We start from the raw sequence: 18,216 nt of genomic DNA, 5'->3' as shown, positions 1-18,216 counted from the left end.
TTCCTCTTAACTATTATTAAAGAATCACTTTAAAAAATGATCACTGTCCAGCAGTCATTATATACTATGAAAGCCAAATAAAGGAAATTCTGGAATCTGAGTGGGAAAAATAGGAACATGGGCACTTCATTTCTCTTTTAGATGGCTCAGCATTGATGTATAGCACTCATACAGCTGTGTTTAAGCCATAGTTTAGCAGCCTGAATACTTTGTATTAAGGAATCATGTATATTATCAGCATTCTAGTGAAGTGAAAGGAGGGTGGAGAGATAGTTTAGCATCTTAGAGCACAGGATTTGTATGCCTGAGGTCCCAGATGCCCCAGGTTCAATACCCAGCAGCACTCTAAGTCAATACGGAGTAGGGTTCTCATATCTCTCTCATAAAAACAAACAACTCATTCTTTTTTAGAAAGTAATGAAAGAACATCCTAAGTCCCTTAGAAGCTGCTGTCTTTTTCTTGTGGATATCCCAGAAACTTTTTAGAACAGTGACCAACACGTATGGTAACAATCAGAAAGCAAGATTTGTACATCTGCTTCGTATCTAATTTATATAGAAATTTGTCAACATCTACCTAGCCAGAATGGATTTTTTTTTACCAGAACACTGTTCATTTCTGGCTTATGGTGTTATAAGGGATTGAACCTGGGATGCTGGAGTCTCAGGCGTGAGAGTCTATTTGCATAACCATTATGCTGTCTACCCTATGCCAGAATGGCATTTTTAAGCTCTCATAATAGCTTACCTGGATGGTATTCTCACTTTGCCATGCATATGATTCAGGTTCAAGACCAGCTTCCACTGCATTGGAGGAAGCTTTAGTGCTTTGTGTCTTTCTGTCTGTCTGTCAAAGTTGGCTTGGTGTGCTGAAACCCTGGTAATGATGAAAGGAGAGAGAGAGAGAAAGGAAGGGAGACTGAGACTCTTCTAAAGAGCTGCCCATTAAAACAATTAAAACAACTAAATTTTGACCAACTTTGTAGGTAATTTCAGGTCAGAGGCAATGACATTCAAAAATAACACAATTCAGCAGCATTTGGCCAGGAGTGAGTTGGAAACTGAGTTTGGTGAAAATTATAGTATTTCAGAAATTATGCACGAAGATCTTTTTCAAAGAAAAACAGCTCGCCTCCCGCAATGGAACATACACAACTGTGTCTGTTGCAAACCCTCCTCTAGGCAGTGATTACTTTCCTCCACAAGCAATGGCAAACTGTAGAGCAACAACCCCAAAGAATTGTGTGCTTCCCGCGGAAATGTATCAATACCTCATGCTCTAGTGTCGCTGGACCATCAATAACCATCTTCCTATTTCTTAGAAGTCAGATGACTTTGGGGCTGAGACATTTCCCGTAAATTCAGATGATAATGTCAAGTGGGTCTAGCCATATAGCAAGTCTTTGGGGTCTCCAAAAATTCTTTGAAGATTGGTTGCTCCCAACTCGTGTCCTGTGCCCGCTTTCCAGAATCTCTCCATGGTTTTAGATGGAAAATCCATCAAGAGGTGACTCAGTTGCTCTTAATAGAAACTGACAGCTCTGAAAGCAGATATTTATCTGTCTATAGCATATACAAATCTGTTATAACAGAGGGATAGATAGTATGCAATGTTTATAAAAAAGGATTTTCAAAAATATAGGGTTTATTAAGAATGCAGGAGCCTAAGAGAAAATAAGAATTTACATAAGAATGTCATTAGGGTTGGTGGTTTGGCCGCTTTAACCATTAATTTTCGTCATACAATACTCCACTGATTATTAAATTAATCTGTTATTCAAACAGCAATCGAAAACAACTGAGCCCATATTTTCTGGGCATTTGTGACTGTCAACAAGTCTAACAAAATTGGAGATCTGAAAATAATGCAACTTTCTACCATGTTCCAGAACATTTCATTGCTTCTTGATGCCTCCCACAACCTTTGTGGGCAAAGGGCCGCACAATATTTCCTTGGTGTGGAAATCAGCTCCTAAGTATAGTACTTAATGGCCAGTTAAGGGAAACAATTAAATACGAATAAATTAGACGTGTGTAGCCCTGGCAATTCCAGAGCTTTAATAACTTTTTCTATGTCAACTTTGGCACAAATGTTAATTTGAAAGCAATCTGATTTTTGTTTTCTTTTCTTGTTTGTGCGGGATCACTCATCACTTTTCACAAAAATTACACTGCCATTGGTTTCACTACAGAATCTGAGCACAGGCTTTGCTCATCTTCCTGGAAGCCCCCAATGCTGTAGCTAAGATTTTCTTCTCTCATCACATCTCTCCATGTGCCTTTCACTTATCTGTTAAACCAAAAGAAAATAATTGGTCTCAAAGCTATGTTGACATGTTTCATGGACTCCATTGCAGAGAACCCTCATTCAGGGATTTCACTTCTTCAGTTTCCTGTTAGGTCTCACGTTGGGTGGGCGAGTCACCAGAAGTCTTCAGATCATTCTTGGTGGAACTCCTGCAGGTGTTCATCCCAGGCTGACTTGTTGGAAACTGGAAAATGGGTCTGTTGCTTAAGGGGGCGGGGGCATGGCGTTTTCCTAGAGTAAAGGAGGAGTTTTGAGCTTAGTTGCAGTCTGGGCTATGATACCTTGTAGTTGCATCCATTTTAACTGGCTACATCAAAATTAGAGCTATAAGTCTTCTTATGTATTTGACTGTTGAACTCTGTATTTGAGTTTTAAAAAAAAGTCTGGCTTTCTTACTTGTCATACTACCCAACAGAGAAAAAATGCTTCATGGATGTGAGATTTTTATTGTTACTGCTTTTTATTGAGAGGATTAATGGTTAATAGTAAATATAGTTTAGAAACCCCCGGTGCATGATTTTTTTTTTTTTAAATTACAACCAGGGTTATCACTGGGGCTTGGTGCCTGCATGACAAATCCAGAGTACCCATTGGCCTTTTTTCTTTCTTTGCTTCCTTCCTTCATTCTTTCTTTCTTTCTTTTTTTCTTTCTTTCTTTCCTCATTAATTTATCTGTTAGGACAGAGAGAAATTGGGAGGAAAGGGAGATATAGGAATAGATAAAGAAAAATATATACAGCACTGCTTCACCCTTTGTGAGGCTTCTCTTGTGCAAGTATGGACCAGGGGCTTGAACCCCAGTTCTTGTACATGATAATATGTGTATTCTGCCAGGTACCCCACTGCCCTGTCCTGAATGGGAAATATTGTATAAAGCATCTGTATTGACAGGGATGTAGGTAGACTACCAAATTCCGATGAGTCCTCCTCACAGATTTCTAAGTCTGGAAGATGAAACACTTAGCTTCAATCAGGAAAAGTCATTGATATGGCTTTGTTTCCAACAAAGCTGTCCTAGATAAAGTAGATCTTGGATTTTTGCCACTTCCTCCATCTCACTTGAGCCTTTGGTCCATAGAAATATGATGGAAATTCTGAATTATGGACTACACATATTCAATAGACATTGCTTAATTACACAAATTAGATTCAGACTTGGCCAGTGAGAGTACATTACTGTCACAAACAATATAATATGTAGGCGTTAAAATTTAACTGTTTTAACCACTTAATTTGCAAGCATATACTAATTTGTTGAAATATTTCTGTATCTCCCACTCTATAGCTTCTTGCCAAATGTACTGTACTTAATCTTATTTAAAATGTGCAAGCAAGTGGGATCCAATCACCCATGAAATAATCACTGGTCCTTTCAAATGGGCCTAGTCCCCTTTTAAACAAGTTAGATTTCCATTCTACTATGAAACAAATACCAAGGATTAAATTCTTCTCTTTGCAGTTTGAGGGTCATGTTATCATTCTTCCTGGCCCCTACCCTGTGGATTTGTTTACCTGGTTATACATTGCCGTGTGGGCTGGCAAGGTACAGAGCTACCAATGACCCAAATCAAGTGTTTCTGTTTACTTGAATTTTAGTGTTCTGTCCATGCAGAGGGAGAGGAAACAGCTTCCTCCTATTGGTTGTTCTTGTTGCCTACTCAGGTGGTGGCAAGAATAATTACTAGATCCCCCCACAATGATTTCATTCTATGACAAAAAGCTCAAGACACAACTCTATCAAACCTAAGACCCTGACAACAATTTGTCATATAGCATCAAGGACATGCCCCTCACTAGAGTGATGTTCTCTTGGGTCAACTTGGAATAACTAAATGCCATCTCTTACAGTGGACAGCTTCTCTCGTGGTTACTAAAAAATGTCTTGGATGTAGACTTTTAAATTAGGGAAATGGTGGAGGGAAAGGGAAATGCTTATCTGGGGAAATTTATTTTGAAATTTTCAGAGTTCCCAAAGATGAAAATGTGGTCTAAAAGCGTTATAATAATTGGAATTAAAAAACCAAAGCCTCCAGTTGAATTTTTTTCTCCCAATTTTTCTGAGTCTAAACTCAATAAAACACTTTATTAGAGACAGATCTTCACTGGTCCTCTTTTTCAGGTTCCCAAAGAGGAAGGGGGTGCCCCATTTCCATCTGCAATGATGATTACTGCTTTGAGATCCCAGGTAGAATGGCCGTTGTTGTGTAGGTGTTGCTATCTTTGCTTGCCCTTTGATAAAGGAGTGTTTGGTGAGGTTTTAACACAGGAAATGTTGTAAATTACTGTTTTCCCTCATGAAGCCATAATGCAAATGAGAGGGGCAAATGTGTATAATAACTAGGCAGGTCTCTACCTGACATGAATTAGTCTCTCGAACAATTTCCCATTTGTACGTTTCTGAATGTGTGGGAATTCAGGGTGGGGGCACATGTACGTTTGGCTTGATGCACAGTGCAGCGAGGCTTTCCTCTTCCATGCCGGAGGGTAGGAGACCAGCAGAGCCAAGGAATATTTTTAGAATGTTTATTTGCATGTGGACTAGAGGAGCATAGAGTTGTATCCACACACGATTGACGTTTGCAAGCTGCATTTCTGCGGTGCATTGTCTTCAGCCCCTGGTTGTTTGTGCTGACGCCCACCAACCCTACCTCAAAGAACAGTCTGTGTTCCTCCCTTGGGCTGCCCAGCACTGCACCTGAAGTGGCTTAGCAAGTTGCCAAAACCCTATAGATGTGTGTTTATTAACTCTCCAGCTTGCCCTCCATTTGTTTAGCTTGGAAAGAGTTTATATATTCCTCTGGGTATTAAAAATCCATCTGATGTATTAAAGGGGCTCAAAGGATCAAAGCAGAAATGCTGCTTGAAATACAGCATGTTGAGATCTTTAGATATGGGCCACTTTTTCAAGGGACATTTTGTCTATAAAAAGAAAGATATTCATTTTTTCATTATCATGTCAGGTGTGTGTAGGGGGGGTTATAATTTCTCTTGCTTCAGGTGACCTCTGCAGCCACCTTTTATAAGACCTCTCAAGACACTTGAAAAGTTGGTACCATGGCAACCTGAGGTGGAGACAGACATCTTCAGTAGAGTTTTCATGCTGAGAAAGACACAGCCCAAGAACCTAAACAAACACATCAACCCCTTGGCCAATGAGCAAGCTACTCTGTGCAGCTGGAAGAACAGTGGGTGGAGAAGGTACAAGATGGATCAGAATCATCCATGATCCACATAATTAGAGGGGTAGATGATCAAAGTCAGAAGGAGGCATTAGAAATTCTCACGCTAGAATCAGTATATCAGATGGTTCCCAAACAAAGCATTGCTCTACTGACTTTGGGAAAACAAAATCATATATGTGATTCCTTTCTGATTGAAGTAAATGGCTCCTGCAGTCTTGGAGTGTTTTGGTTGATCCAAGCCTATATGAGAATTCTTTTATTTATTTATTTATTTATTTATTTATTTATTTATTTATTTATTTTTGATGGGTAGTATTACCAAAGTCAGCTTGATTTACTGTTCTGTTAAAACTTTACCATCATGGGAGTTGAGTGGTTAAGTGCAGGTGGCGCAAAGTGCAAGCACTGACTAAGGATGCATAAGGATTCCAGTTCTAACCCCATGCTCCCCACCTGCAGGAGAGTCACTTCACAAGTGGTGAAGCAGGTCTTCAGGTGTCTGTCTTTCTCTCCCCCTCTTTTATCTCCCCCCTACCATTTCTCTCTGTCCTATCCAACAAGGACACAACAACATCAATAACAATAATAACTACAACAATAAAAAAAACTTTACCATTATGTATCACTGAAAAGATTAACAAAGCCTTGATATATCCTTATTGATAAGTGGGGTAAAAAAAATCCAGCTAGTATAACAATAACCTTCAGGTAGGAGAAAAACATATAAAGCTAAAACAAACAGCATCACTACTTCCCTAGAAATTAATTTTTGGGTGGTATGATGAGAAACTGAGCTAGGAAAGTAGCAATGTCAGAAGAGGTGTCAGATTATATATTTTTTAAAGTATACATTACTATTATCTTCCTTTAATGTTATATGCCTTGGCATATGTGAAGAATCCACACTTGAAAAAAATTGGCATCGACAACACTGAAGGCACAAATGTCCCAGTGCAACTATAAAAACATATTGATGTTTTCATTCTCTATTTTGCAAGGTTTTTATCTTCCACAAATAGTGACAAAGTATATAAATACAATTTTAAGATCAGATGAGATTGGGCGTGTTCAGGGTGGTATGGCCATAGACATAAATACAATTTCATTGACAAGATGGAAACACCTAGACTAACAGTGTGATAGAGAATTTTGGATACATAGTAACAAAATTTATTGACAGTAGCATGCTCTACCTATTAAAATAATATCAGTGACTATGGAAACTTTCAATATTCCTCTTTTCCAAGAGGAAAATAGACAAAAAACACAGAAAGCAACAATGCCACAGCCTCTTTAGCAAGTCAAGGAAATGTATAAAGACACATAGCAACAGAGACAAACATATGCATATCAAGTCAAATAAATATTAACTGCTTAAAAGCATGAATATGGGATTATCTAATTACTTTTTATGACAAAAGTGAAAATACTTTTAAAGTAACACAGAGAAATGCAAGCCCTTAAAAGTCAGATATTGGGTTACTCCTAACATCATTAATTGGAGAATTCTTATATGATTACTATTCATTGAACGTTGACTTTTTTGTTAAGAGCTTCAAGTCCATATCTACATTTAATTTTCTTTCCAATTTTTATCTAAATTTTACCAGGTAGGATCCTCAGAATGAAAGAGGTTAAGTCTTCTGACCAGTGATAGAGAACTACTAAGTGCTATATTTGAATTGGATTAAGATTTGCCTAAAAGGCAGTTGAGCGGTAGCGCAGCGGGTTAAGCGCACTTGGCGCAAAGCACAAGGACTTGGCATAAGGATCTCAGTTCAAGCCCCGGTGCCCCACCTGCAGGGGAGTCACTTCACAGGTGGTGAAGCAGGTCTGCAGGTGTCTTTATCTCTCCCTCTCTGTCTTCCCCTCCTCTTTCCTTTTCTCTCTGTCCTACCTAACAATGACGACATCAATAACAACAATAATAACTACAACAACAATGAAAAACAAGGACAACAAAGGGAAAATAAATAAATATTTCAATTTAAAAATTTTTTAAAAAAATTTGCCTAAATTTGAGTCCTGATAGAGAATTTCTGTGACATCTAGTTGAATGGTTCTCTGTCATGATACCAAGTCACTTATGTAGCCAAATATCATACTGAGTTCATCTCACCATGAGAATTTACTTTGGAAATGGACTGTTCCATCATTTACTTTACCTGTGGAAAGAGATCTACAAACATCCAATTTAAAAAGACTCATCAACTTCCTGAAAGCCAGTTTTGTACCAGTCTCTTTCAGGGACATTTGAGGGGTAGCTGCAATATACTATTTATTTAAGCATCTGTTTCTCTTCCTCCTTCTTGCAAACAGGGAAATACTCTGGAATGGGTCAAAAAGAAGCCCATGCTTTCAGTGTGATGAGTTCTCAATGCAGTCACTTCATAGTCCAGCAAATGAACTAACCTTCTTAGCTACCACCTGCTCATCTTTACAATGAATATGCCAACATACCTACAGGGGGTTGAGTTGTTGTGAACATTATAAGATGCAATTATAGAAAAATTTTGCCCTGCTCCTGGCTTTTATTTCATCTTCAGTAGCTGGGAGGTCTTATATTGACTTCATTATAGAAGGGGTTATGTCATGTTAATTCCTGTATTCCTAGCACTTAATACAGGGTCTGGGAATAAAATAGTGGTCAGGAGATTGCTTATTGAGACAAATTTTCTCAAGAGAATAACTTTTAAAAATGTGAGCAACGGGGCGGACCATGTATAATTCTAGTAGCTGAGACACCTATTATTTTGTATGATGTTAGAAAATAAGCATTTGTTTTGCAAACAACTAGAAGCCCAAGATCCAATGGTAACTTTGAGGTTTGCCTTAAGAAAAGAGAAGGGGGCCCAGATGAGGGAGGAAGCTTGCCAGAGTTCTCACAGGGAAGGGGCAGTTGGTTCCTGTCTCAAAGCCGCTTGATAACCCACCATTGAGGTATCTTCCTCTGCATCTGTCCTGCTGCTTCTCCTTGGTTGGTGATCTTTAAATTTTACAACAGCTAATCATTTGAAATATCTTTTTTTTAACTTTCATTTACTTTTTTTTTTTAACAAAGTACAACTCTGCTTTGACTATTAATGGTATTGAACCTGAGACCTCTTGAATGCAAGTCCCATGTACAACCATTGCATTATCACAAATGTCCTTGGTTTTAAATAACTTAGCTGATTTAAAACATAAGTAAGAGCTTATGCCAAACACTGTGTGAAGATATTAACAGATAAGTTGAAAAGTACGTGATGTGCAATGAGAAAGGTATCCCCCACTCACATTTCCCTGTAACTCTTCAAGAAGAAGCTCTAGAGGTGTCTTCACAAGTATAAGACACAGGTAGACCCAAATGCTTCGTTACTAAATTTTTTAAACCAGGACTTTATCTCCTTTATTCCACTTAAATGTCAGGAAGATCCAACTGTAATTGGAAACCTAAGTATTGCATTGTCTGAAAAGTCAAATTTTTCTATGCAAAAATATGTCATGACTTTTACAACAACTGAATAGTATAAGCTTTACCTCCTCATGTTAAGGTGTTAGGAAAGGGCTGTTTGTAATGCCATTCAAGACATGTGAACAATAGGAAAAAAGTAATAATAGACAAATTTATATATCTAGTAATAATTTTATCAGTGGTTATTTATAAATCTCCTTACAGTATCTTTTTTTCTTTTTTGGAGTTCAGCTTTAACAAAAGAGGGTGCCAAGTTGAGCTAATGATTTCAGCAACATTGAAATGACATTATACAGACTTGTTGATGGGTCGTAGAGAAATTAGCTTCAGAAACCCTGTCTGAATGCACAAGGAGGTTATAGGAATAATGAATCAGAAAAATTAAAGTAACTTGAAAAATTGTTGAGATTAATAAACTGTGATTCGACCAGGATTAATTGCTGAGGGTATATAAAGGCACATATTTTCTGAACAGGCCTGTGTGTTCCAGAATGTTTATTTCAATCTATTTATTTTCAGTCTATAGTAATCTCCTCAATGAATTGTACTCATGCTACGGATTTTACTTCCTGGCTGGCCTATTCATCTAACCTAACTGTATGTCCTCTTATACTCTAAAGGACTTGGCTTCAAGCATATGCCTATTAAACTGTGTTTGCTTTGAAGATAGTAGACAAAACAAAGAATATATAACCTTCCTTTCTGTGGCTGGAAACTATAAAGGCTAGGAGAAAAGTGGATGGATTAGGATATTTAAAATAATTTCCTCCTCCTCATTCTTTTCTTTAAGTCAGTAAATTACACATGCATATTTTCCTAGAAGCAGGTGAACTTTTACACTTAGCTAGCGGTATAGAGAAGAGGGGGAGAGACATCCCAGTACCAAAACTTCCAGTGTTGTGCTACTCCCATGTGGTGTCAGGACTGTGACCTGGGTCACATCCTTGACAAGGCACATGTTTTACCTGATGAACTATCTTTTCAGCTCTAAGATATTGTTCTTCCTTAGGTGCTTTCAGTCTTTTTCACCATGTTCATGTGAAATAATGCATTCAGATAGCCATCTAGTAACTCCACCTAGAATAGAGGATGTCAGTTTATGTTGGTCCCAGTGATAGAGCTAACTCAGGAGAAAGGTAGGTCTTGAATGCAGATTAGCTTGAATTCTCCACTTAGCTGTAGTGTGTAGTCCCATTAATTTCCATCAGGTGCTGTTGACTGAGGGTATAGGTGTGTCTGTGTGTGTGCGCATGCTATTATTTATATATTCTATTGGAATTAATGGTTTACAGTATAGTTGTTGACACCTAAGTACAACCTCTTATCTTTCTGTAATAGGTGTCTGCAAGATAAACTCTCCCCCAAACTAGGTCCTTTTCAACCATCACACACCAGAACCCCAGCATCCCCCCATCCTATGTATTCCTTTTTCTTCTTCCCCAGCCATTTGCTTTGGTATAATACATCACACCCAGTTTTATACTTTATAAATGTAAAAATCTAGGAGGGAAAAAAACAACTTCAGCTAAAAGTTGTAAAATAAATAAAAAATCCAAGGGTGAGTTTGGGTTCCAGGACACACTAAGGACTTAGTTTGTCTCTTATCTTAAAGATCAGGGTGGCAGGAATCTGGAGTAGTATATTCCTATTTACTTCTTTCTCTCTTTTCAGGCCCTTACACATTATAATGTTTGCATTTAGTCCAGGTTCTTTTCCACCATCTCACACCAGCACCCTAGCTCGCCTTCATTCTGTGCCTTAGATGAAAGAAAATACATTCTCCTTAAGGCATTTATTAAAAAATATTTGTTTACCATGCACTCTGGTGACCAACATTGTGGTAAGTACCAGGGATAATATTAAAATAAATTAGGGCACCAGCAAGTGCCTCACTCAGTAGAGTGTGCATGTTTCCATGGCTTCCATGAGTCCTCCCTAGATTCAAACCTTAGACCACAACATAAGGTTGTCTACAGGGGGAATCTTAATAAGTATGAAACAATAGTTCCTTGTCCTTTCCTCTCTCTTGTTATGATTCTCTCCCACTCTCCATCTCTCTGTCTCTCACCCTCTATCTACAGAAAAGAAAAAAACCTGCAGGAGTAGTGGAGATGTGCAGGCACCCAGGCCTGGGGATAATCCTGGTGGCAAAAAATTAATCTGATTAAATGGTTCCTTGCCTAGTTTTATAATCATCTGACAGCATTTTGAACTCTCCTTCCCTCTCACTTACACGTGGTAAAAGCTATTTCTAAAAGCTGATAAGTTGGTTCAAATAGATTTGAAAACTTAAAGTAGCAAAATTCTGTTAATTTTGGAAATTTTAGTCAAAGCACCTGGCAGAACCAGAACAAAATTCAAGCCATAGTCAGTGAATGTATTGATTTCCTTTTAGATTTTTATACCCTCGATTATAGAGGTGAACATACTGCTTTTTAACTATGTTAATTTGTTTATTATTATTGGATAGACACAGAGAGAAATTGAGAAGGGAGGGGGAGATATAGAAGGAGAGAGACAGAGAGACACCTGCAGCCCTGCTTCACCACTTGTGAAGTTTTCCCCATGCAGGTGGGGACCACAGACTTGAACCTGTGTCTTTGCATACTGTAATGTGTGTGCCAGGTTTGCCATCTCTTGATTCCCCAACATACTATTTTTAATCCTACAGTTTTCATACTGGAGATATAACATTAGTATAGTAAGGTCATGTTTATCCAATGGGCTTGACAAGTACAGTATATTCTTAGATAGGCATGTTTTCACATGTATGAAGTGAAATGTTATATATTCACCATGTGAATTTCATTCAGTGGATTATTGTAGACAGATATATAACTATGCAAATTAAACATGAAAATAAGTGTTGTGTATGTATATAAGAATGTTTAGAAATATAGGTTGTGACATAGATATGTATTAATGCATTCACAAGTATGAATACTGTTTATTTCTCATAGATAGTAAGAATTTATATTAGTCAATTAAAGGACATGAGAAATCTTTTTTATTTTTTTATTTATAAAAAGGAAACACTGACAAAACCATAGGATAAGAGGGGTACAACTCCACACAGTTCCCACCACCAGATCTCCATATTCCATCACCTCCCCTGATAGTTTCCCTATTCTTTATCCCTCTGGGAGTATGGACCCAAGGTCATTATTGGGTACAGAAGGTGATAGATCTGGCTTTTATAATTCCTTCCCCACTGAAGATGGGCATTGGCAGGTCTATCCATACTCCCAGACTGTCTCTCTCTTTTCCTAGTGGTGTGGGGCTCTGGGGAATCAAGGCTCACAATTGGTGGGATTGTCTGTCCAGGGAAGTCTGGTTGGCATCATGCTAGCATCTGGAACCTGGTGGCTGAAAAGAGAATTAACATATAAAGCCAAACAAGTTGTTGACTAATCATGAACCTAAAGGCTGGACTAGTGCAGATGAAGAGTTTGGGGGTCTCCCTTTTATAGATAACTAGTAGGCCCATTTTAGTTATATTCCAAAGGGCCCATGGCTATATTAGTTTTTTTTTCTTTCCCTGAGCCTGATCTGATCTAGGGCCCATATTCAGCTTAGGAACCTATTTATCCTCTATATCCTTGTAGATCTGAGCTCACATTCTGTGGTCATGAGTAGGAATGTTCCAAGATGCCCCAGTTTCAGGACCCATATTCCTCAGGTGATGTGTAGAATAAGTTTTCCATCCTCCCTTTGGAGGATGGAACATTCTCTATGGTTGGTGATCCATGTTGAGGGCAAGGTCCTATATGGGGGCCCACAGAAGGGTCTATTGTGTTGTTCCTGATAGAGATGACTGGTAACATTGGGGAAAGGGATTTATTCGAGGTCTAGGCCCATTATGTCTGTTTGGGAATCTCAGGACTCCCCAAATAGGGCCCCAGCTGATGCAGTGGCCTGATAGTGACTAAAGTGTCATCATTAAAGTATGCCAGTCTCTTGCCCTTATTCAGCTTTTACAGTCTTTATTTTTTTTTTTTAGAATTGGCTAACAGTTTCCATTTTTTTTGCCCTTTTTTTTTTTAATTTAATAAAGGATTAATTAACAAAACCATAAGGTAGGAGGGGTACAACTCCACACAATTCCCACCACCCAATATCCATAACCAACCCCCTCCCCTGATAGCTTTCCCATTCTCTATCCCTCTGGGAGCATGGACCCAGGGTCATTGTGGGTTGCAGAAGGTAGAAGGTCTGGCTTCTGTAATTGCTTCCCCGCTGAACATGGGCGTTGACTGGTCAGTCCATACTCCCAGTCTGCCTCTCTCTTTCCCTAGCAAGGTGTGTCTCTGGGGAAGCTGAGCTCCAGGACACATTGGTGGGGTCTTCAATCCAGGGAAGCCTGGCCAGCATCCTGGTGGCATCTGGAACCTGGTGATTGAAAAGAGAGTTAACATACGAAGCCAAACAAATTGTTGAGCAATCATGGACCCAAAGCTTGGAATAGTGGAGAGGAAATGTTAGGGAGGTACTCACTGCAAACTCTAGTGTACTTCTGCTTTCAGGTATATATTTTGCAGTAGTTTATGGTTACGTGTGAACATAAGCTCTCTCTCACAGAAACTGGTGTATATCTAGGTTATGGGACTTTGTTAGAAAGTGAACCACCTGATATGAAATTAGAGTACTATAAAAGGAAAGGTCTCACCTGAGTAATGAAGCTGAAGGGTTGTCATTCCACACGTGAAGTCTCTGGACACAGTCTGAGGTGAAGCATGTTGAGGTGGCAATCGTTGCGTTGATTAGACAGTCTTTACTTTAATAAAGTTAGCTTTGGCGTGAGCATGGGAAGTAAATTTATTAAGTTAGTAGACCTGATGGGGTGAAGAATAGGTGTGTTGCAAAGAGAAGGGAATCATATAGTAATTGGCTGTTTATGTGAAGTTGAGTGCTACCTGGCCTATTCAGTTAAAAACAAAACAAAACAGGAAGTTGGCTATGTCAAAGTACTATTTATTCTTTCCCAAATAAACATCTTTTTTAAGGTTTATTTTAAATTATGTTTTAAGCATTATTTACTTGGTAGAACAGAGAGAAATTAAAGAGAAGGCAGATAGAAAGGAAAAGAGATTTTCTTGTGTCTAAGTAAGGTGCTTAAAGAGTTCACAGTTGTGGAAATTAACAGTTGTTTCAATAATATTTCAGTCCCTGAGTTGGAGCACAGAGGCTGTTAAAAACATCTTTTGTTCTGTATGCTGAGGGCTTTTAAAGTATATGTAGGCTTCTTAGCTTAATCACTCACTCCTGACCGAGAGATATAGCAGGGTGGGGGAGATATCACAGTGGTTATGCAAAGAGACTCTCACACCCCAAGGATCCAAAGCTCTGGACTCTATTCAGGTTCTCTGCCTAGCTGGGCAGGACTGCTGGGCCCTGTGTGTTTCTAAACAATTCCTGTTTATAATCTCTAGGTTCTGAGGCAATTATTCACCATGTTCTCATCAGGAGAGCTATGTAGAAAGGCTCCCACTATACACCCCCACTGCTAGACCACAGAGGTGTAGCTCTTCTCCTGAGTTTCCTGGTCAATTCTCTGTTCCCAGATGTCAGCAAAAGGCCTCCCCCTGCTTCTCCAGCCTCTAAGGGCAGTAGCAGTGGAAACTCACAGTTAGTTGCATTTGATGAGTCTTCTCCCTCTATCAGTTTTTTGCTGGTAAAACAGGCTAGGAGTGATATCTCAACTGGAATAACTGCCAGACTGTTGTCAGCTGCTCAGTCTCTCCTTAGGCTCCTCCCTGTCCACGAGCCACATGTGTTTGCACTCACCAGTGGTTTGGTGGGTTCCTGAAGTCGTTCTAGTCCTGCCTTATTGTGGTCTCAGGTGGTCTCCTTTGGTATTCCTAGTTGACCTGGGAAAGGAGAGGAAAGAAACACAGCTGCTGCTGCTCTGTAGCCCTGACTTTTTGATATTTAAATGCTCACTGGGGATTAATTTTTTAAAACTTTTCAAAATGATAATATGTTGGACATGCAAAATTAGAAAGCATAGTTGACTGACTCCTATATTACCTGTGATACATCTGATCTCATTTAGCCTGTCCTCAATTTTCTTATGATTATGGAATCATTAGTAATACTGTTATTATAGTTTGGCTAACATATTTCAAGGCAAATACATGAAATTCTTGCATTTATAATATTTAAAATATATATTGTTATTATTATTTTAAATTTTATTTATAAAAAGGAAACACCGACAAAACTATAGGACAAGAGGAGTACAACTCCACACAATTCTCACCACTAGAACTCCCTATCCCATCCCATCCCCTCCCCTGATAGCTTTCCTATTCTTTAATCCTCTGGGAGTATGGACCGGTGGTCATTTTGGGGTGCAGAAATTGAAGGTCTGGCTTCTTTAAATGCTTCCCCATTGAGCATGGGCGTTGGCAGGTCGATTCATACTTCCAGCCTGTCTCTCTCTTTCCCTACTGGGGCAGAGCTCTTGGGAAGTGGGGATGCAGGACACATTAGTGGGGTCCTCTCTGCCCAGGGATGTCTGATTGGCATCATGTTAGCATCTGGAACTGGTGGCTGAAAAAAAGAGGTAACATATAAAGCCAAATAAATTGTCGACTAATCATGAAATGAAGGGCTGGAATATTACAGATGAAGATTTGGGGTCTCTTTTTTGAAGATAGCTAGTAGGCCTATTTTAGTTATATTCCAAAGGGCCCATGACTATACTAGTTTTTTTCCTGAGCCTGACATCTGATATGCAGTTGGACCCAAGTTATTGTCTGGGGAGATAATGTCATGACTGGAAAAAGGGCTAGAAAGTTGGATAAAAGAAGAGAGTAGCTCCCAAATATGGCTGTATAAATATTGTTAACTCTAAACCCCATGATTTGATGTGGGGCCCATATTCAGCTTAGAAGCCTAAGTAACCTCTGCATCCCTGTAGGTCTGAGCTTGCATTCTGTGGTCATGAGTAGGAATGTTCCAAGTTGCCCCAGTTTCAGGACCATCTTCCTCAGGTGGTAGACAGATGTTATTCAGCCTCCCTTTGAAGGATGGAACATTTTCTATGGTTGTTGATCTAAATTGAGGGCAGGGTCCTATGGGGGCCCACAAAGGAGTCCATTGTGTTGTTTCTGATGGAGATAAGGAGTGATAATGGAGTGATGGATCTATTGGAGGTAGATTCCACATCATCTCTGTGTGGGAATCTCAGCAATCCTCAACTAGGGCCCCAGCTGATGCAATGGCCTGATAGTGACTAAAGAGTCATCATTAAAGTATGGCACCCTCTTGCTCTTATTCAGCTTTTGTAGTCCTTACTTTGATAAGGTTAGCTTTGGAGTGAGTGAGGCAAGTGTAATAGGAAGTAGGTAAGGAGAGGATCTAGGTCTAAGTAGACACTATTTCATTAGAAACTTTATAGTGTCTTTTTAGTATATGTGCTGCCGAAGTGAGCACATGGTGTCTTTTTAGGTCTTTCTACTTGCTTGCTTTATTTAGTGACTCACTGCAGACTGTTGTGAACTTTTGTTTTCAGGTATATATTTTGCTCTAATTTATGGATACATGTGTACATTTGCCTTATTACTTTTTTTTTAAATTTTTTATTTAAGAAAGGATTAATGAACAAAAACATAGGTAGGAGGGGTACAACTCCACACAATTCCCACCACCCAATATCTATAACCCACCCCCTCCCCTGATAGCTTTCCCATTCTCTATCCCTCTGGGAGCATGGACCCGTTGAGGGTTGCAGAAGGTAGAAGGTCTGGCTTCTGTAATTGCTTCCCCGCTGAACATGGGCGTTGACTGGTCGGTCCATACTCCCAGTCTGCCTCTCTCTTTCTCTAGCAAGGTGTGTCTCTGGGGAAGCTGAGCTCCAGGACACATTGGTGGGGTCTTCAATCCAGGGAAGCCTGGCCAGCATCCTGGTGGCATCTGGACCCTGGTGATTGAAAAGAGAGTTAACATACGAAGCCAAACAAATTGTTGAGCAATCATGGACCCAAAGCTTAGAATAGTGGAGAGGAAATGTTAGGGAGGTACTCACTGCAAATTCTAGTGTACTTCTGCTTTCAGGTATATATTTTGCAGTAGTTTACGGATACGTGTAAACATATGCTCTCTCTCACAGAAACTGGTGTATATCTAGGTTTTGGGACTTTGTTAGAAAGTGAACCACCTGAGATGGAATTAGAGTATACTATGAAAGGAAAGGTCTCACCCAAGTAATGAAGCTGAAGGGTTGTTATTCCACACGTGAAGTCTCTGGACACAGTCTGAGGTGAAGCATGTTGAGGTGGCAATCGTTGCGTTGGTTAGGTTGTGATCGGTGGATGCAATATTATTTGGTTTGGATTGGGAGATGCATACGGGAAAGTGGGCCCTATCCAAGGGTTCCAGGACTGGGGGAAGTAGGGGCTCTATAGTGGAGATGTGAGGTTCCTGCTGTCTTAGGGTTCAAAAAGACAATCGATAGTTAATGTTATCATCACATTATTTGTTAATTGGGTTAACTTTGAAAAGTCCTTTTGTTATAGTTTGCTGTACAGTATCCAGTATCTTGTATATAGCTGTGCTATTGGATGCTTATAATCTACTTGGTCTAGGCTTTTGAGAGAGTTCGCATATCAAGTACACAGCCTATATATTAAAAAGATTCAGTTTGTGTTTTGAGAAACTTTGAGACATACAATTGATTTTCCCCCTCTCATATTAATTAACTACTGATTTATATGTCTACATTTTGCTAGGAGTGTACATAAACACCATTCTCACCACCAAAAGACTGTGACCCATCCCTCCCGCCCACTCCCACCCCCCACTGGCCCAGCAAGCTGCATGTCTACCCCTCACCACTGGGTTTTTACTTTGGTGCCCTACTTACAATTTGATCAGGTCCTGCTTTTAGTTTCCCTTTCAGATCTTCTTAGTCAACTTCTGTTGATGAGTGGGATCATCCCATAATCATCTTTATCTTTCTGACTTAGTTCACTTAACATAATTCCTTCTAGCTCTGTCCAAGATGGGTCAGAGAAGGTGGGTTCATTGTTCTTGATAGCTGCATAGTATTCCATTGTGTATATATATACCACAGCTTTCTCAGCCACTCATCTGTTGTTGAGCACCTGGGTTGCTTCCAGGTTTTAGCTATTATGAATTGTGCTGCTATGAACATAGGAGTACACACCTCTTTTTGGTTGGGTGTTACGGAGTTCTTGGGGTATAACCCCAGGAGAGGAATTACTGGATCATATGGAAGGTCCATGTCTAGCCTTCTGAGAGTTTTCAAG

The 18,216-nt window shown here is 39.4% G+C and overlaps 1 protein-coding gene across 3 annotated transcripts in view; it reads left to right on the top strand.

Annotated features, from left to right (window-relative positions):
- CACNA2D3 (calcium voltage-gated channel auxiliary subunit alpha2delta 3) overlaps window positions 1-18,216 on the top strand; it is a 1,089,122-nt gene that overhangs the window by 1,035,186 nt on the left and 35,720 nt on the right. The window contains exon 36 of one of the 3 annotated variants that reach the window (XM_060203106.1): window positions 2,390-2,567. The exons of the other annotated variants lie outside the window; for them this stretch is intronic. Within the exon in view, the coding sequence (XP_060059089.1) occupies window positions 2,390-2,516 (127 nt within the window). The 3' untranslated portion in view covers window positions 2,517-2,567. Of the gene's footprint in view, window positions 1-2,389; window positions 2,568-18,216 lie in introns of those variants that run through there. 3 annotated transcript variants of the gene reach the window in all.

Source organism: Erinaceus europaeus, chromosome 12, assembly GCF_950295315.1.
Source record: "Erinaceus europaeus chromosome 12, mEriEur2.1, whole genome shotgun sequence".
In the NCBI taxonomy this organism is placed as follows: Eukaryota; Metazoa; Chordata; class Mammalia; order Eulipotyphla; family Erinaceidae; genus Erinaceus; species Erinaceus europaeus.
Note: the sequence above shows the minus strand (reverse complement) of the source record. Positions and strands in the feature narration are given on the sequence as shown.